The following is a 21,058-nucleotide window of genomic DNA, read 5'->3' as shown; positions in this document are numbered from 1 at the left end:
TCTTCTGTATTCAAACTAAAGAACCCTAATAAAACCAGAAGAATGTACACTACACGTTTATAGCAAACCATTACGAATTCTCTCCCTTCTTGGCTTATATTCCAAGCAACATCTCGTTTCAACACAGAATTTTCAGACGTGCCTATTTATTTAGTAGAAACTAAAATGACTACTGCAATTAGAAAGTTATAAAGGGACAAATGCTCTTCATGCACTGGCATTAGACACCAAAGTTATATACTTACACTGTCAGCTTTTTTGGGCATACACCCCTATCATAAGACACACAGACCAGGACTTTACTGCAGTAATTATCTACACTTGAAGCTCTGAGCGGTTCCTTATTTGCACTAAATTCTTTTGTGTTGAAGCAAAAAACCACAGGATCAAAACTTGAAGGAAAGAACTGTTTTCCTTAGGAACCATACAAAACAAGATGGAGATCCTCTGCAGAAATTCTGTGGTTCTCAACTGCAATGCAGGAGGCCCAAACGTGAATAGAACTTACACCAAATAGAAAATACAGAACTGATTTAAGCCTCTAACTAAACTAAAAACCTTCCCAATCAGAGTAAGCCCTTCCAAATATCATACACTCACCTCAACTCCAAGGGTAATGAGATTCTTTCAGAATGAGTTACCTGTCAAGGGTAAGACAAACCACTGCATACAGAAATGTTCCCAAACTGAAACAACTCTCAGTGCCTTAAGTCTGAAAGCTATGGCACATTTTACAGACCCTCGCCTTCACATCCATCAACCTCCAGCAAGCTGCAAGTAGCACTAGTCTACCCCATCCCAAAGGGGAGAAGAAATGGGAACAGTACCAGTTACCTACAATTGAAATTCATTAGACCACGAAGAACTAACCAGAATGATAGAAAATATGGCTCTAATGGACTACCAGCTGCCTCAATTCAAACGTATACAAACTTTACATTAAAACTACTGGGCAAACTTCTCAATTTTTAAGACAGACACTGCTGGAAATCTGACAGGTTTCCTAATCTATCACAGTGCTCCTGTTGACCTTAACTGAACGCGCATGTGCTGCTTAAGTTCAAGCCTAAAACTTGTCTTATCTGCAGTGGAGAAGAAAAGCGTGACACAGTTGACTCCATTTACCAACATGCTCCAGGGCTGATCTCTGTTTAAGAGGTTTTAGTTCTGTGGTCTACATATCCTTTTCTTCAAAGAGCAGCCATGGGGTGGGTCACTCTAAGAATCTGAACGCTACCAGCAGTTCTGAACAACTCCTAAAGGGTTTCAGCTATTTCTCTTTTCTATCACAAAGAATAGTTTCCTTAATATTACAACAAGAAGAAACAAAAGTGATTCTTAATTGCACCAATGCTCTTGCATTCTACAGAAGAAAATACACTCTTGAACCTTCAGGAGCAGCACTGACTCCTCAGTCAGCTCACCTAGCTTTCATCCAACACGGCAGTTGAGATCCATTTTTTCATAAAAAATAGGGGAAGGGCACTATGCCATACTTGTTTATTTGACATTCAATGACTTACTTTCAAGTACAAAAACTAGCAATAAAGAGCAGAGCTGTTTTCATACAGAGTAATTTCATACAGCAGGGTTTAAGCAAGTGTTACAAAATAAACGCCATATTATCTCTACCTAACTCACTGCATGGTTTTATACTAGCAGAATTATGAAGGAAAAAGGCATAACAGGTGCCTAGAGAACTTACTAGAACTTCAGTTGCATCTGCTCTCTCCAGGGTCGAATGGAAGTTCCTTATTCCTCTTCCACTTACCCCCCACCACAAGTCCTCATGCAAAAATATAGACAAATAGATCCTGAAAAACCCACAGGCATTGAATCCTGCCCCTCGGTGCATGTCGTTATAGCAACTACGTTCTTACTTGAAAATTAATTTCTTAATTAAATTTTAGATAATACTCTGCTTTACAGCCACACGCACACAAATGGCAATTCATCAATGTGAGAACTCCCATTTCCTACCTTATCATTACGTTCTTTAAGAATTGGTTTGCTGACCACCTAAGGCAAAAGTTAACAGCCAGGTGGTTGGACTCAATGACCTCTACAGGTCTCTTCCAACCCCTACAATTCTGTGTAAAGCCTCCCATAGTCACCACACTCAAGGAGGAAAAAAAGGATATTTGGAATGACAGAAGGCAGAGCACTACATTGCAGTGTGGTTTCTTTCAGATCTCCCTTATCAGCATCAAAATTAAGTGTTAATGCCAGTGGGATGGGCCATTACCAGTCTCAAAATGCATCATGAGAAGTCAAATGAGAAACAGGTTCTCTATTTCTGACAAAACAATTATTGTTCAAGTATTAAAATGCTACTCCCAAACTTGGCCTGCAGACACGTACTTAGTCGACACAGATATGACAGGATGTTTTAAAGGAGTGTTTAAAGGCTTTAAAGCTGAAGCACTAAAGCAAAGCCTTCACACATGGTCTGGGTTTAAAGTCCAGATCCCAGAAGCACAGACTATGGCCTGCCCTTCCAGCTATGTTTTTGACAATGTATACATGCCTCTCTTCTCTGCTCCTCACTCTACACCACAAATACATGTAAAAAGTAATAAAGTGAATGCTATACATATTATTTTATATGCCCCACGATGTCTAAATTAAGAAGTATATCTAAATAAAACCACCACCTCAGAACAAAAACTAGGTTTTCACCATTCATTTTGGGATATGGGGTGTATCATTCCCTTGATACAAGCATCTCTTATGTATCATGATTATTAAAAGTTATGAATGTAGCACAAGTGTATCTGCACCATTCCTTTTTAGAACTGGTCCTCTATCAAAGTGGATAGCAACAACCAGCTGCTCAATCATTGCCAATGAAAAAATAATACAGTGGACTGAAGCACTGACACCACACAAGAAGTGTTGATTCTCACCCCATGAATATCTGGCTTCTGTAAAGATAAGGGCTAATTCATGCATATGAAGTAAGGTTTCTCCACGTGTCCCCAAAATCCCATACATATGTCATGTGAGCCATGGGGAAAATAGCCACAATACTTTTGCTGTCACAGATCCCAGCAAAACCCTTTTCAGCACCCAAAGACAGTATCTCCAGATGAAGAGAAGTCCATCGTAAAACACATAAGACTTGCCAATTCTGTAACGTTCATTTCCCTAAAATGAACTTCTATTAAGGCAACTAAATTACCTAAAGCACTGACTGAATGACATGCAGATAATCTGCTGGTGAACTTTGTTGTTCAGACACGTCAAGAATCCAGCAAACACGCAGAACCGTCAGCCCCATACCACCTGCATAACAACATCTATACATGTCTTCAAACCAACCCAGTAAGGAGCAGCAGGCTCAAAGCTCAACCTCAACCAAAACCAGCCCCACTACCTTCACTTCTGTTGTCCTGAAGCTCAGGCCTCAGACTTCTGGAACAGCAAAGCTCTTCCATTCTGCACAAACTTTGTGTTTCTGACTCTGTTACATTCACCAGCTGATTCTCCATAACAAAAAAAGAAATGAACATCTAACTTTCAAAGCATTTCCCCAAGATTCAACTCTGCAGTTGATACGATACTAACATATGACCCAAAACTAATAGCTCTGGGAAACCTGTTTCAAACTCACCGCAGTTGAAATTTATTATTAGGACTGCTCTATTCTTGAAGCGTTTCAAGTTGACTCTGTTTCTACCGCACTGTATTACGCTTTTTGTACAGCAGCTGCCAAGCCAGTACATACAACTCGGAGCAAGATTGCAAGACTGGAAGCAAAGTGGCCAACAGATGCAATCTTCTCAAGGACAACATTATTTTCCACTTCTGCAAGTTTCAATTGAGCAATTGGACACGTGGAGAAAAACCATTCCAGAAGCCTTACATCTACTCACCTGCAAGAAGCATGCCTTGCCAGGAAGTCTTCATTCTCTCGGCAAGGCACAAAACATTCTTCCTGCTGCTGCTACTCAGCCTCCCACAAATGTGTGGCCATGGACTTTGTTTGTGGGGATACAGATCTCAGGCAAATGATTCATGTTTACTTGGCCAACAATCAAAGATGCTGTTCATTTAGACTGATGAATTCGTGTCCCCCCTTCCTCCCTCCCTCAAGAAACCCACTCGTAGAGGTCAATTCATGGTGCTACTCTTTTAAAATACCTAAACCACATGAAGCATGTGAGAGGTGGGATGCAAGTAATAACATAGGTTTTGTGTAACTATTTACAGTAAGGTGTGAATCAAGAAAACCAAAGGGTTTAACTCTATCAACTGCAGCTATGTAATTTTTCTTCTTCTGCACTGCAAAGACAATCCAGTTTTGCTTTGCAGCAGCAGACAAATTTTAGTTTATCTTTCAGCAAAGCATATTCTCGGCCTGCCTGAAAATTAAACAATTGCTTGCATTCCTGGCAAAAGCCGGTTCTTTGAAGCACAGGGCTTGTAGCTGACAAGAATTATATTCCTACTAAAAAAGTCAAAACAGATGATGTTCTATAGTTGCAGCCCTAAGAAGTCTGCCTCGGTTGGAAAAATTCAGCTGCAGTTTCCCTGCTGGTTATAGCTTTGGAGCCAACACCCAATTTCTCTCTGTCTAAGAGCTTGGATCCAAAAGCCCACTGCAACTTCAGCAGCTACATCAGATAATTCTCTTTATGCGGGTAGAGTAGTAATGTATTCCTATCTCACACACCCTTGTTGGCATTACTTATCCAGCAGGGCTGGTGAGGAGCATCTTTCTTTCCCCTTCTAATCAGAAGGGCTCCCTGAATGAACTGTAGCACTCCTGTAAGGCAATGGACTACTAGCAGGGCTCTCCAAATCTGCCCAGCTGCCTGAAGAGACATGTCAAGCAGCACAGCTACACCACATTCCTGCCATCTATTACCTGTAAGAGTTGTTTTCCACATTCATACACAATCAACAGAAGCCACCTAAACAAAAATATATTAGCAGCTAACTAAGCTCCTCATAATACCTGCATAATACATAATAGCAGCCCACTACTTTCAACACAACTTCATAGGTCGTTGTACCAAGCAGAAGGCATTTGGCCCTACTCAGGTCAATTACTAAGTTAGAAAACTGTATTTTTCTTTGCCTCAAGTTCTCTTGCAAGCAAGAAAGTGGATTTCCTATTGCAGGCACCAAGGCACCCTGCAAACCCAGCACCACTCCTTCAGCTGAGCTGACCCAACACCACTGACACAGAAACCCAGCAAAACACCATGAAATCACTCAAGTAGAAAAGAGCTGCAATGGATTCATCACTTGGTAGTAAGTGGAGGTGTGCAATGCCTGCTCTAAGGGAGAAAGCACTGATGCCAAGCACACAGAGCCTAAGTTGGTGAGGGTACATCAGAAAACTCACAGCCTGCTGCTGCAGAGAAGTGGCAGTGCTCATAAGGAATACAGGTGCCATCCATTCAGAAAGATCTGCTGCTGTACTGTTTTTGTTTAAGGAAAAAAAGCTTACAGTGCTCACCATTGAGAAGCTATCATACCACTGTCCTATCTTCCATTGTAAGGAAGGCAAGGGCGAGAACACAAATTGCTTTAAATGCTTGGATTTACTTCCTGTCTGCACAAGATGAAAGTACAGAATGAACTGCTTTATTTCCTTTTCTCAACAGACAACGCATCCGTGGCGGGAGCACCTAATGAAAAGATTCTTTGATAGCACCGATCAGACAAAAGTCACCGTCCACTCCTTTTAGAGGCACGTCAGAACAACATCGAGGCATTCAGGTTTCTGATAACTCTCAGAGTGATGTAAAAATGCTTTCAGTAAGATCTCCAATGTGCAGATTTCTGTTGAATCCATTGTCTCTCCTACTACACAGCCATAATTTTAAAGGGTAGCACTGCTGGAGTATATAGGATCCAGCTGAACACGTGCTCTCTCATGAATTACACTAAGATGACTTACCCCCTTCTCTCTATACAATAAGCCAAAACCAATGCGAGTAGAAGATTCTGCGTCAATAACTGATATTACCTATGGTTGCTATACAAACCTTGCTTGAAGCAGCTTTCACAAGAGCTCATGTTTAGGCTTCTTCTTAACCAGCTACTGCAGCACTGACCAGGAACACTTCATCTGATTGTGACTGATGTAGCTGCAGCTCACAGAGGTGCGCCTTGTTACCACCACTTACCTTTCTCATCTTCACACAAGACTGTTGCAATGAACCCTCCATAGACAGCTACACTATAAATCAGTTAAACAATACCAGCTGGCATAGACCATCATGACTCCAAGCCTGTACCTTCTCCCAACCCAGCATGCAGCACTTTGGGATTCATCTCCATCAGATGCCAAAGTGGGGTGGATAGGGTCCTGGTTTTGGATCTAAAGCAATGAGTTTTGGTCTGTCCAGCACCAAATGGATTTGAGTCTTTATGTTTAAAGCAGTATCTTTTCTCACCACACCACGGAGTTGTAATCAGCACTTCTTACTTTCAATACGCATAATCAAAAATAAATGAGAATCTGTGCATCCAGCTTATCAAAGGAAGTTGTGACAACATGAAATCTTGGATTTGATATAGACTTGGGTGAGGCCTTTAAGATTTCAGTGAACTCCTTTTCACAGCTGCTTCACCTTAAAACCTGTTGGTCTTCTGAGGCTGAGATGGGCTGCTCAATGAATTCAGGCAGCTGCCAAATGTCCCACCAGCTACACAACTGTAGGAGACGGCCACCTTGGCACTTAGCACACAAGTACAGTCCTTAAGAGTAAAGATTTTTGTCAAGAACAAAGAGGAAAGTAGTCCAGAAAAGCACTCAACGAGCAAGTCTGTAGAAATTTCTGGAAACCATAAAGATCTTTTAACTTGAAATGGGAGTCAATAAACCTTCTGAGATGAAAAGACTCCAAGAGCTCCAACAAGAAAGCTGCAAATGCTCTCCAACCACCTTGTGTGTTCTCATGCTCACATCCAAACAATGGCCAACAGAAAATGCTGGAATTCTTCCAGAGTAGAGCTTCCACCGCAGGCTTTTGGTAGACATGGACTTCTTGACAATGTTGGGAGCCTGTGTCATTCATCCAGGCAGTTCAAGGAGCACAGGGTAGGGGAGCAGCAACAGCCAAAAACCCAACTTTTGGAATTATGAAGAACTGTGATGAGTACAATAGACATTGATACTGGGAATTCATTTAAATAAGGTGCTATTTAAAATGGCACTTACGGATAGAATACTTCAAAATTAGCTTTAGGAACAGTAGCGGAAAACCCTTCAGCCATGGACATGGTCTTCAGGTGCAGATCTCAAGGAAATACTTTTGTTATCATTCAAGAGATCAAAGTACATAAACACACACTGTGTGATACCTGCAAGACCCTATCAAGTTAAGGGATGAACTGCTATAACAACTCCCAGAACCAGGAGGCATGTAGGTACGGAACACAGCCATAGAAACCCACAGGGTGTAAGAAAATGGTGAATGAGATTGTATTGCTAAGCAATAGAAGAGATAAATCAAGTGATAATATAAGAGGAAAACACCTCCAGAAAACAGCACAGGGAAGAAGAAACGTGCACATCAGTGACAGAAGGTTCAGGATAACCCACATACAAGAGGAAAAATCAGCCTACATAACCAAAACGTGAGGGACACAGAAGAAGAATTAATGGAATTATTATTTGGCAGATTCCATTGGCAGTCTGCATATATATATACATATATTATATGTATAAGTATACTATATACATAATACTATATATATTTCTGCTCAACTACCCCTAACAACAGGAGTAAAGAGAAAATAGCTGGTGTTAGAATGAGGTACCACAGACAGCAATCAGTCTCCTGTCCAGCCTTCAAGGCATGACTTTGGGTGACCATCAGCAGACTTCAGCTGGTCCCATTCTTATTGTTACCGTTTTCAAGCGTGGGGCAGGAGGAAAGCCACTCCTACAGCAGCAGTCAGAAAGCTGGACAGGGCTCGGAACAGCCACACAGCTCTCAGCAGGCTTCTGGAAGGGAGTGCTCTTCCTCTCTCCAGCAAGGAGAGCAGGATGGGCGGCTTCCAGTTTCAGAAACCAATTAGGCAGAAACTGCTATCAAAGCAAGAGAGGGCCCTACCCTAACTATGTTGAGAAACAAGGCAGCGCTATCCCAGCCATTGGGCCAGTTTCATCAGCCCCACTTGTTCCTCTCGCTCAAGCTGCCCAGGGTGCTCTTCCAATCTATCTTTCTACAGCTCAACCTGAGCATCATCTCCTATTAAACACCACATTTTGCCTGAAAAGCAGCCAAACCTTTACGTACTGGTTTACGAATGGAGTAACCAATTCCCAGGCTGTAACCCTTCAAGTGATGGTTTTTAGAACACCGCTATAATAATGAGAGATGCATCAAGTTCACACGTCAGCAGTTCTGCCACATGCAAATGGAGGGTTAACATCTTACTGTCCTGTTGGAAGAGTATACAGCACACACACACATAGAACAGCAACAAAAACCAACAGTGAACCAAGAAGGAAAACAAAATCTTCCTCAAAATCCCATTTGGCATCAGTAAAACATTCTTCCAGAGAGTCCAAAATGAATTACAGCAAGACTGCCCTTTAGGTTTTGCAAGCAAGATCAGGTGTACAACGTGAGAACCAGCTAAAGCAAATAAACCTGCCTTCCTCACCCTCTACGTTAACAAATACTGCATAGCCTGTTACAAAGCCATGATGCTCAAACATGGAGCAAAGAGGCCTTTATGGCAAGCACTGGCCATGAGACTGCTTTAAGTGACAACAAGCCTAGTAGACAAGACTCCTTGACTCCTTGTAACTGTAGCAAGTTATTTTGTTGGTCTGCAGTAAGCATCTTCCAAAAGCTCATGAAGAAGGGAAGGGATTGGGGTGGGGGGGGAGGAGAAAAATCAATTCCATAGTCATTAGATGGAAATTTGCTAACTAAACTTCAGGACTTCTATTTTTATAGGTATTTTGGATCACGTGTTGCATGCCTACCCTTGGTTACTCAGTATGATTTTTGCCCCATTTGGGAAACAACATCCATCTGGAGGCAATGCAAGAACACTGAGGTGAAGAACAAAAGCAAAGCTTTAAGCTCATACCTCTTCTCTTATGCTATAATCAGCAGGTAGATAGCATCAGCATGTGGAGAACTGCAAGCTTCTGATTTACATATTCATCACCTGATTTTGAAGCTGATTTCTTGCACTATTAGACGTTAAGATAACAGCTAAGCTCTCACAACCACCATCTTTGCCATACCACGCACTTCCTACGGGCTCAACCTAAGAACACACGTTTCTTTGTGCGAAGAAAACCTACAAAGCCAGCAACGAAGACCTGAACAGAGAATAAACTACCTGGGAATGACTTCAGCACAGAAATTCATATGGTGCGGTGGAAAGAAACACAAAATGATCTCAAAAACACCAAAATAACAAAAAAATTGGCAGATCTCATAGGAACTCTTGATGTTGGTACATCATGGAAGTGATACAGGAAGGCCACAGGGTTCCTACTCTTGTAGCAACTGTAAAATTCTCATAACTAACAACTATGACAGAGGCCTGGGAAGTCACCTTCCTCCGAAGCCAGAGGACAAGACCCTGATGGGAATCCCCTTCCATTCAAGGCTCAAGCTTCTCAACAACTTCCGAGCACAAAGTCTAAAAAGATGGAAAAGTCAATGGCCACTCCCCCCTTTCACAGAATCACAGAATGAGCCGGGTTGGAAGGGACCTCAAGGATCATGTAGTTCCAACCCCCCTGCCTGGCAGGGCCACCAAACATACACCTTTACTAGATCAGGTTGCCCAGGGCCCCGTCCAACCTGGCCTTGAACACCTCCAAGGACGGGGCATCCACAACCTCACTGGGCAGCCTGTTCCAGGGCCTAAGCCTGCCATATCCTGAGCAGAAGAGCAATCACCACACTCCAGCTCTCTAACACAAGGTCCAACACACCCTCCTCCATTCCTTCCTCAATGCTTCCACCTCGTCCTTTGAATCCTTTCAAAGGAATGGAACTACTGCCGGGATCAGCTAGAAGGTGGTCACCAAAGCAAGCGTGACCTCACCACCTCATTTCACCACCACCCCAGCCTTACAAAGGCGAGCAAAAAGGCTGGCATAGAGGATAGGCTTTGCTTCCTGGTGACCTGGAGAAGGTCTGAATCAAGATGGGGATACAACAGCTGCCTACAGGACTCAAAGAGCAGCAATCCATCCATTTCCATCTGCTTCACAATCTCAAGAGAACCAGTAAAATATCACCCTTTCTGGCAATCAGTGGCGCTGCTCTCTTACAAAGGAAAATAAGAAGTCGAAACTTCCTGCACTGTCTTACACGGATAGATTAAGTGAAAAATACGCCTGCCTTTCCCACACAGTCCTTGCATGCGGTTCTCTTGCTTTGTTCTGACATTTTTTTCCAGACAGCAGAAGGACCAGGAGCACATGACTAGAGCGACTGGGGAGGAGGGGCTGGGGGGGGGGGTTATCACAAGTGCGTGTGCTTTATGCTACGGCCTTTGTTTCTCCCTCCGTGTTCCACACTTGGGATCAAATCGTATTTGCAAACTTGTTAGTCTGCATCACTTAGCACCCGCTTCGAAGGCGAGCATCTGTCTGGTTTCTGACCTCAAACAAACAGGAAAGGAGCATCAATGACCTTTCAAGAATCGAGCCGTACAGCTCGAATAAGGCAAATTTAGCTTTGGAGCGTGGCAGGGCTAAGTGTGGCTATAGCGTTAAACAGCCACCTGCAGAAATACCCAGCGACAAAACCTGCTTCCTATTCCACGCTCACGTGAAATAAATCGATACATTAAAATGGAGTCTTAAATATTCCCCCTTCCCCCCTCCCCCCCCGTGTGAATTAAGATCTTTAATACATTTGAACCAGATCAAACACAACCCGTTTTAGCAGCATATAAGAGTATAAAGGGCACTCGGAGTGCAGCAGGCACCCTGATCATGCAGATACAAAGCAGCAGCTCCAGAACCTCAGCCCAATATTCTCCTCAAGGCTTCAACCGCAGCGGAAGTACATTTTGATGCAGAAAAACGTCAGAATTTCTCTCATCTGTCAAAAAACCCCCAGCCGGGCAGAGCCCCGGCTTGAAAAGCCTCCAACACCAAGAACCAAACCCGCACACAGCAGTGCCAGGTGTGACCACACGGGATATCAAACGGATCAATCAAACCTTAACGCCCATCAAGCGCTCCAGGTCCCATAAAGACCCAGCCCTCCATTTCCATAGGGGAAAAAAAAAAGGGGGGAATATTACTGAAAACAAAGCCCGTAGCATGAATCGGCAATGATCTGACTGTTAATAGGCACGTATTCAAAGAAACCTTCAGGAATTATTTGCCATTCAAGAGATATAGTTCATTGTAGGTGACCCGCAGCTGGGCCTTTCTCTGGTCGTACCGAGAAGCAATGCCCATTCTCCATTCATATAGTGTGGCCGAGCCCACCAGCTGCAATGCAAAGGGTGGGCACCCATCAAGCACCGATCATTTCCAGCATGCCCGTGTGGAATAAAGCACAGGCCTCGTTCTTCAAAATATCCCCGTTGAGAAAACCTGGGCAAGGCAGCTCGAAACAACCACTCGCAAGCCACAATGAGGATTTTCTTCCTCCCTCCCGTTGGGGATCATTAGCAGCGTATGATACACCCTTTGTAACCCCCTCGGACGGCCTTTGTAATAGCCCCCCGTTTTCTTCCGCCTTTAATAGGCCGGGCCGTGGGCTTCCCACACCTGATACAGAGCTCCCCCCCCACCTCTTCCATCTCCCTCCTTCAGAGGGCACAAAACACCTCATTGGGACCAATGTCACGGCCGTACCCGCGTGCCCGTCATTCATCCCCTCCTCCCCGAGGCAGGAGGCAGAACAGGGGTGCTGGTAACCCCGAGGAGCCCCCCGCGGAGGCGAAACGGCACGGCCGGCAGGGGCCGAGGGCAGGGCCGGGAGCGGCCTTTTTGTGTCCCCCGCAGGCCCGGCCGAGCTCGCGGCCCACCCGAGACGAACGCGAGGCAGGGCAGGAGGGCGGCAGGGAACGGCCCGATACTCACGGCTGACTTTCATGCTGCCGAAGGCCGAGGGCTGCTGCACCGGCTTGCAGCTCTCCGCGAAGGAGGTGGTCCTGGGCCGCCCGGACATGGTCTCCGGCTCCGGCTGCGTCCCGTCGGGCTGTCCGCCTCCTCCGCTCTCCTCGGGGCTGCTCGCGGGGCTGTGTGCTGCGGGCTCAGCGGGAGGCGAAGGGCGAGCTGTGCCACATGAACCGCCGGCCCCTTCCCCCCCGGGGAAGCCCCCTCCCCTCTCGCTCTCCCCGCCGGCCTTTCCTCGCGTCTCCTTTCTTCTCCGGCCTCGCTCCTCCCGGCGCTCACAGCGCCATCCTCCCGCAGTGCCGGTGGGTCCGAGAGCCGCCTCCTCCCAGCCGCAGCCCCCCGGGCCGGCCGCGAGCAGCGGGGCTGTGCTCGGTGCTAGGCCTCGCTGCCCCCACCCTCAGCCCAGTCACATGGGGCGGAGGCTCGCGGCCCGGCTCCTCCGATCCTGCCGCTCGGCTTCTCTCTTCTCCTTTTCCCCTTTATGTCTTTTGCCTTTTTTCTTTTTTTTTCTCTCTCTCTTTTCTTTTTCTCCTCGCCTCCTTCCTCTCTCTGCCTCCTGCCCTCTCCTCTCCTTCCCCCTTCGCCACTGAGGGAGGGAGGCGGCGGGACTACTTTTCCCCCGGCGGAGGGATCTCGGAGCTGCTGGATCCGCCGACGGGAGGCGATGCGGCCCCGCGCAACGGGATCCGGCGGCGGCGGCGGGATCCGCGGCGGGCGGAGCGGTGTGAAGCGGCGCGGTGTGCCCGGCTGGCTCGCAGTGTGTGTGTGTGTGTGCTCTCAGTGCGGCGCTGAGGCGGCTCCGGCGCGGCTCCTCATTGCTCCCGCAGGGGCAGCTGGCGGCGGCTCACGCTGGGCAGGCTGCAGTGCGGGCGGTGGCCGGCGGCGGCGGTGCGGGCCATGGCGGCGGCGTTGGCTCCCAGCTCGTCCTCAGCCGGCTTCAGAGCGCCGGCGGCTCTCGCTGTTGCTTCCCCGGGCGTCCGAGGCGCATGAGGAGCCGTCCGCCCGGCTGAAGCTTCCCGCCGCTCCCTTCTGGCGCCGGCTGCCTCTCGCCGGGCCCCCCTCCCCGTTTCTGTTGGTCGCTCCCTTTGTCCCCGCTGCTGCCTCCGCTGCGTGCCGGGCTCCCGCTGCTGCGCTCTGTGTGTGCGCCAAAGCCGCGCAGCCGCCTATGCCCGTCGCCGCCCTACGCTGCGGAACGGCCCTAGGCGCCTTCTGTGAATAGCCACCCGAAGCGCCCGACGCACTCGTTAGCCCCCAGCCCGAGGCCCTGACGGAAATACCCGAGCGTCGTCGGGACCAATCCCGAGGCGGTTACGGAAATGCCTGTGACGGATCGGAACCAATCGCGAAGCCCTTACGGACGCACCCGAATCCCCCCGAAGCCAGGCGGAGGCCCAATCGGAAGGCGCCGCCACCGCCCTAGCAGCGCAGTCGGGCGGCCAATAGGAAGAAAGCCTCTCTTCCGGCTATTACCGAGCCAACCCGAAGGGAGCCGAAGCCAGACAGCCAATCGCAGGGCGCGCTGTCTCGATTACGCTCCGCCGATTGGTTCACGGCGATGAGGCGGCACGAAGACGGCAGCCAGCTGCGAGCTCTCGGCCAATCGCCATGCAGGGCCGGCAGCACGGCCCGCTCCCATTGGAGCATGGCAGCGGCGGGCGCCGCCCCTTTCACCTTCATGACCTCACCCGCTGCGCAGGGCGGGGATGCGGACAGAGTGCGCATGCGCGGGGCGTTATCGCCGCCGCCCTTGTGTGGGGGTTACAGGCTCTTCAGAGGGGCTGGGAATGGCGGGGGTGAAACACAGTGTATATCAGAGCCACTAAAATGGCCTCATAGCCGTGCCTTGGTGCCACCACACGAGGGTTTTGGTTGGAGCTGGCCAGCACGACCTCTGGAGGAGCCTGTCCTACCTCAGGACCTGTGGACTTCCACAGGGCAGGAGCTGGAGTGCTGTGACCCCACTAACATCGCTGTAGAGCTGAGCTTAAAATTGGGGCTTTTTTAGTCTTGAGCACCAATGCAAATTTCTTATTTACTGATGAAATTACTGATGGACACCAACCCTGTCCATCCACACTACAGGTATCCCAGTAGTTCTACTTCCCTTATAGGCACTCCTGCCCATATTTGTCCCTAATGGTTAAGAAATGAACTATATCAGTCCTAGTTTCTTCTCATCTAGAATGAAACCACACACGTGTACTTAACAGCAGGGTTATTATTTATTTGGAGAGACAAAAAGCTATCTATCTCCAATTTCTGTTAGTCTTTTCATAGATTATTTCCTTAGCTGGGGCTACTGTCAGAAAAACCATTAACACATAAAGAAGGGCATCTGCTAAGCTTTCATCCTCAATGTCAAAAATGCACTGAATTAAACTCATCGGGGGAAGTCATGAGCGAGCTGGTGGCTTTTTTAGATTGAAAGATTCTCTTTTGATAACATTGCAAAGTTCGTATTTATTTTTGGCCCCTTGGCTGATGAAATGACCTCCCTTTAAAATCCGCAATTATAAATAGAATTGACGCTTTAATGATCAGTTTTCACGAGCAGGAATAATCCAGTGTCTTAGGCATTAATATTGTTCCAAATCTGGATGCAAAGGGCGGTTTTACAGCTGCAGTGATTCAAAAATCAAAGTGTTCCTGTCACATCCAAGTTCTCAGAGAGGGTGCCTGGGAAACATGAAGCATCTGATGGAAATTACTCAAGTGTTATCTCTCCAAAATGCCATAAGGTGGCAGTGAATTAGAAAATCGGTACTATTTCTGCGGAGAACAAAGCTTTTAAAAGCTCAGTAGCAATGGTGGAGAGGCTTTTTTGTTTGTCTAATTTGCCTGCTTACATCTTATGTATCACCATCAAACTCAGATCCAGTCGCCTTAAGAATACACAGCATAGATCTGCTCCAACATTCATGAGCAGCCAGTAGACACGTTCCAGTGCAGGGAATTCCTACCTTTTCTTTCTCCTCTGTTTCCTCTTCAATTAATCAGCAAGAAATGTTTCTGTTGCCTTTTTGTTTGCTTACCCTGCAGCTATTGCTGTGTCATTCCAACATCAGTAAGAGGGCAGGAGGGTAGCGTTTTATACTTCCGTTGGGCTGATAAGGATGAACTCATTCAAGGTCTCTTTGCACTTTGATACGGTAGTGCTTCAAAGTGATAAACTGAGAGATTTGCCGGCTTTGCATCCAGTTCCTTAATACTGCCAACTGAATTATGAAAAGAATAACATGATGTTGTACTGGTTTGTCTCTGTGTTAATTGGCTCAGGTGGAGCCGATGGCTATAGGCAAACTTCAACTGTACTCTTTGTTGTTTTTCTTTCTAGTTGAAAACCAGAGATTCTCTGACTGCTCAGGCGTTAATTATTAGACAATATATCCCAAAGATTGGTTTTGATTTTTATCCTGGTACAAAATCCATACGAATCCACGTTTAGAACGTACCGGTTATGTTTATTTTTCTGAGCAGGACAGACACTTTCAGTCCTGAGAACCCAGAGTTTTGCAATGATTTCCTGTCACAAAATGTGTCCTCACCAACAATTGCTTCAGAGACCAGCTGATGTTTTGCTGATCTGGGTGTGCGTGGGTGCACCTAGGCCCTGTACACCTGGTACATTCACTAGAGTCAATGGAACCAGGCGATCTGAACAGTGTAAAGTAACAGGAAACACAGACAGCTTCCATTTCCCAATGCTGTAGTATGGTAGAACAAGCCAAGCTGTCCAGTGAAGGTTCACAGGAACATTGCAACACATGGAAAACACTGGTGACTCACAATGCAAGTGATGCACCCGTCTATGAAAGTCCTCTCCACCGATGCTCTGGAGAGGTTTAAGGTTTCTCCTACTCACCGAGAGAGACATCAAGTTTCACAGGGTGACAAAACTCTTTACTCAGTTGGACAGCTTCCCTTACTCCAGCATTTGTCCAGACACACCCTGTTCCTAAATAGCCCTGAAAAAACACAGCATCCAGAGCCAGAAAAGCCATGTTACTCTCATGATCCGTTGACAAGCCCTCCAGACATTTGTTCTCTTGACATCAAGAATGATGCCCGTTTCCTCAGCAGTTTAAAAAGATTCAAATCTAGAAAATTATTGGGCTCTTCTCACATTAGATTCACTGCAGCAGCCAAAGACATTCGACCATCTGCTTTCTATTGTATTTCCCAGTGCTGCTAGCAGGCCTGCCTGTTTCTGCAAAGGGCGTACCAAGGAGCAGATGGGTCACGCTCTCAGCAAGAAATTAATACAGTCTCCATAGGGTTGTGATAAAAAATTGTCCTAACTACTTACTGGGAGCTCTCTGAACTACAGTGTTGGTGGAAGAGCCCATGTGTGCACCACGCTCACTGTTTTCCCACCTCCTTAGCCAACCTCCAGCCTAGTTGTCCAAATACAACATGTAGCAAAATGGTGGAAAAGGGCTTTGAAGGAGACTTGGTCATTCTGTACATCAGTCATAGCAGCGAGCTCATAATATTATTGCACATACTTCCTGGGTTCTGAGGTCTTTGATTTGCAGCCCACATTAAAGGTGGTGATTGTCCTCACTTTTGTCCTGTTTTAAAAGGTGACAGAATGGAGAGCGAGTAGAACCCGTGAGAAAACACATAGATAATTATGAAGCGGCCAAAACTGTAACAGTATTCCCATTTTGCTCACTGAGTTTTTGCCAAGCAGACTAATTAATTTAATGATCCCTGTCCCTGGCTGCTCACTAATGACCATTGCACACTACCTCCTTCGTCTTTGGCTTGCAAATAGTTACTAATTGTTGCTGTGCCTCGCATTGTACGTCTGGTGTTGACAGCTGTCATAGGCCTGAAATAGGGACAGATGTTTCTAAAGGAGAGTTCCCTCCCACATCTCTAAAACATCTGGAAAAGCATGGAGCTGAATTGTGTTGCTGAATATAAAAACTTATATTCATGCACAGGTTAAAGGGAAGAGATCTGCAAACACAAAAACTTAAAGTAGGCTCTGGAATAAGATCAGAAGAGGCTTACTGCTGCGTATGTAAAACACTGGAATTTCGCTACAAAAAATGCCTGTTTCCCCCTAATTCCACACAGTCTGCTTGGCACAGCAAAGTCTTTTTACACCCTTCACAACAGAGCACACCTCCTAATTTGATCAGGAAAACAGCCTGTGTTGCTTTTGCTTCAGCTTATTAGACGCAATCCAAAAACCTTTTCTTCAAGAGGCTCAGGATCAGGCTACAGATCTAACACGCTGGGAACAAGAAACCAGCAGCATGAAAGCACTGAAAAGCCTTAGAAATCAATGGAAACAATTGCAATCCTTAAAAAAAATAATAATAATCCAGAATCTCATTTCCTCCTGAACATTTTGTAACTGAGATTGTTACAAGCAACCTATTTTTTTTTTTCCCCTCCGTTTGTTTAGCGTATTTAGCAGAACTGAGCGTACAGGCCATTGTTTTGCTAAGGGCCAGCAGTGCTTATCTCCTGATCTCGCCCAACTGGCTGGCTGCTCTGTGAGACTTGGATGAGCTCTTGTCTCAGACCCAGCGAGAGGCTGCAAACCAGCAGCAGCTGAGCTGCACTTAACAGGCAGCAGTGAGGAAGCACGTAAGGACACGGAAAGGAAATGGCTGAGCTCAAGCAAGGTTAGCGTGACTGGAACGGTAGTCGCTCCAAACAGCTCTGAGAAAAGAGCCTACAAGCATAAAAACCCTGGTGGGATTAACAATGCCTTTCTGTAAAGGAGTCGTTTCAGGACAACTGACTTAAGGGAAGTGCTACAGTTACTTATTTTTTAATGAGACTGGATTCAAGCCATATCTAGCTGGTGATGCCATTCTGAGTTCACAGGGACCTTCCCGTTGCCTCGTGGCATGGGAGCAAGAGGACAACGCAATTAATAGGAATGATGGCACTTTTAAAAGCAACAGAAGGAAACTGTTTTAAACAAAGCAGTTATTGCTCAGGCTGGGGTATTTTTCTTGTCCCTGGAAGGTGAAAGTTGCCTCCAGGAGATGTTTCAAGTTCTCAAGTGGGGCTGCTCTAGAAATTCATGGGGAGGAGACTCTTTTCCATAGCTAGAAAGGGAGCCCTGGGGTAAGAAACCCCCCATTATGTGATGGAAGTTAATCTTTGTCTATAACCAGCCTCTGAAATCACTGGTGCAAGATATCCCCGATACAGACGAATTTATGGTAATAATGGTGGAATCTGCACAAGTATTGGGTAATACTCTGAAAGGGGTAATCTTAAAACTATATTTTTGTGTGTGTGATGTGAAATCAATTTCAGAATGTGAAGTTTGAACGCAACCTTCTAACTCTACAGCGATGGCCACACACCAGCCTTTCAAGTATCTTAAAATCCATAAAACACTCTGAGACATCTTACGTTGACCACAGTCAAACAAGATATTGGACTCCAAATCAGGGCCTGAGGGATTTGATATTCCAGGAGCACCTCCTCTGAGCTCCTGAGTGATTCATCCTGACAAGAAAGAGATCAAGCTAAGGCAGCAGGAGGCCTGCATGGATGGACAAGGAGCCCCTGTCTGAACTAATGCATAGAAAGGAAGTGCACAGAAGGTAAAAGCAGGGTGAAGTGACCCCAGGAGAAGCTTTGACTTGTGGCACTGTCTGTTGGCAATTCCAGATCCCTGAGGGGGCCCCATGAGTGCTGAGGAAGCTGGCTGATGTCACTGTGAGGCAATGCTTTGAAAGATGGTGGTGATCAAGAGAGGTTCTTAAGGCCTGGAGGCAAGCAAATTACAACAGAATCATAGAACATCCTGAGTTGGAAGGGAACAACAAAGATCAGCAAATCCAACTCCTGGCTCCACACAGCACCACCCAAAATCCAAACCCTATGTCTGAGAATGGTGTCCAAATGCTCCTTGAACTCTGGCAGCTTGGGGCCATGCCCACTGCCCTGGGCAGCCTGTTCCAGGGCCCTACCACTCACTGGTGAAGAACATTTTCATAACCCCCTAACCTGATCATCTCCTGATGCAGCTTCACGTCACTCTTGCTTTCAGGATGGGCAAGAAGGAAGAACTGGTGAACTACAGGCTGGTCAACCTCACCTTAGATTCTAAAAGGTAATGAAGCACTGACAAATAGAATCTGCCTCTAAACTCATGAAAAGCAAAGGTGACTGGGAACAGCCAAATTGGATTTATGAAGGTGAGACCAGGCTCAATCAATCGGACAGCTTTCTACAATTAGTTGACTGGCTTGATGGAGGGATGGAGAACAGTGGATGTAATTTACTTCAAGTGTAGTCAGTCTTTTTACACTGTTTCCCGTAACACCCCTATGGACCACTCAGAGAAGCATGGGTTAGATTAGCAAAGTGTGGGGTGGGCAAAAAATGGCTGGCTGTCCAGAGCCAGAGCATCATAATAAGTAGCACACAGTCCAACTGGAGGACAGTCATTAGCAGTATGTCCTACAGGTCAGTATTAGGTCTTCTACTGTTCAGCATCTCCAGCAAAGATCTGAATGATGGGATGGTTACACACCTGGAACAATTTTGTACATTATACAAAGCTGGAAGGAGGGGCAGGCTGTGATTCAGAAAGAATGGAACAGGCTGGGTATTGGGCAGAGAGCTATCTACGAAGTTTGAGAGTCCTGCACATGAGGAGAAACAACTCCATGCCCAAATACATACCAGGCACCAGCAGTTAGGAAGGAAGCTCTGCATAGAGACCTATGTTGTTCTTATGACCACCAAGCAGCTCTCCTACTCAGGAAAGAAGGCCCTATATGGTGTCAGTTCTTACACATTTTGCTAAACTTGATTTTTCCTCGAGGTAATTACAGGTATTACTGATATTATGAGCTATACAGAGCACACCTCATGAGGACGAGGTGATTTCACTGAATCTTGAACTTAATAAAACAGACAGAACTGTCCTTAAAATACAAGATTCGGGGATCATCACACACAGCTGAGATTTGATACGTGCACTTTCAGCAGAATAAACAAAGCGTGGGCAGATGGAGGCTGGCAGAGCACACGGGGCAAGGTCAGGTGAGAAGTGGGAGATGAGTGACTCATGACAGCCAGTGCTGAGTACTGCATGAAAGAATTCCAGCTGGGTTTCCCAGTCTATGACAATATGGGCTGTTTGCGTGGTGGAAGCAGTGAAGTCAAAGCACTAGTACTGTATCAAGACAATGCACCAAACAAGGGCAGTTAAGTCAGAGGCAATATTTTCAAGCTGCATACCTATAAAACAGAAAAAAATGGAATAATTGCCTGGGAGAGGCCTGACTTAAATGGCCACCCAGGAATTTGGAAGCAAAGGCAGTTCTCCAGGGCAGCAGCCAGCAAGCTGAACCACAAACTGCCCTTTCTCCTGCTGAGTTCCCAGTCTCCTTCACTGCACGGTCCTGGTTTATTTTATGCACTGAGGCAGGAGCCTATTAAGAAAAAGTATGCGATCATGTCATTAACATCTTCCTTGAAAGAGAAGATTAGAGAAACATTTGTCAAGAACGGTCTAGAAATAATTGGTCCTGCCTCAGGACAAAGAGATGGGCTGCGATCCCCAGCTGGCTCCTCAAGGTCCCTTCTAGGGCTGTTTTCCACAAAATCATACATGCCGTAGAAAGCCAAATTAAGTCTGCACAAATTGTTTAAATTCCAGGCTCCCTCAGCTTCTGACTTCTTGATTTCAGAGCCTTTTTGGCACAGATTAGGGCACGTGGTTTTTTAGGATCCTGGCTGGTTTGTTTTAAAGCAAACTCAACTTCACAAGGATACCACAATGTACATATCTACAAGGTCCCTCCAAAGCTTATAAGGGTTAGATCAACCATAGGAACATCTTCCAGGGACTAGCAGAGGCAATTGTGGCCCCCTCCAGCTGTCCAAGGTAAGGCTGGCTCTAAACAGAGGTCACAGTGCTGCTGGACAGCCTTGGAGCCAAATTCATGTGCTGGCAGCAGATGAGATGAGAGGCGAGGGTGCCTGAGT

At 46.4% G+C, this 21,058-nt stretch overlaps 1 protein-coding gene across 2 annotated transcripts in view; it reads right to left on the bottom strand.

Annotated features, from left to right (window-relative positions):
* The window catches only part of GSK3B (glycogen synthase kinase 3 beta), a 120,310-nt gene extending 107,954 nt beyond the window's left edge, over positions 1-12,356 (bottom strand). For both annotated transcript variants that reach the window (XM_015874814.2, XM_015874838.2), the window contains exon 1: positions 12,044-12,356. In XM_015874814.2, coding sequence (XP_015730300.1) covers positions 12,044-12,131 — 88 coding nt within the window. In that variant the 5' untranslated portion in view covers positions 12,132-12,356. The remainder of the gene's footprint in view (positions 1-12,043) is intronic.
* Between the last annotated feature and the right edge of the window lie 8,702 nt (positions 12,357-21,058).

This window comes from Coturnix japonica, chromosome 1, assembly GCF_001577835.2.
Source record: "Coturnix japonica isolate 7356 chromosome 1, Coturnix japonica 2.1, whole genome shotgun sequence".
Taxonomy (NCBI): domain Eukaryota; kingdom Metazoa; phylum Chordata; class Aves; order Galliformes; family Phasianidae; genus Coturnix; species Coturnix japonica.
Note: the sequence above shows the minus strand (reverse complement) of the source record. Positions and strands in the feature narration are given on the sequence as shown.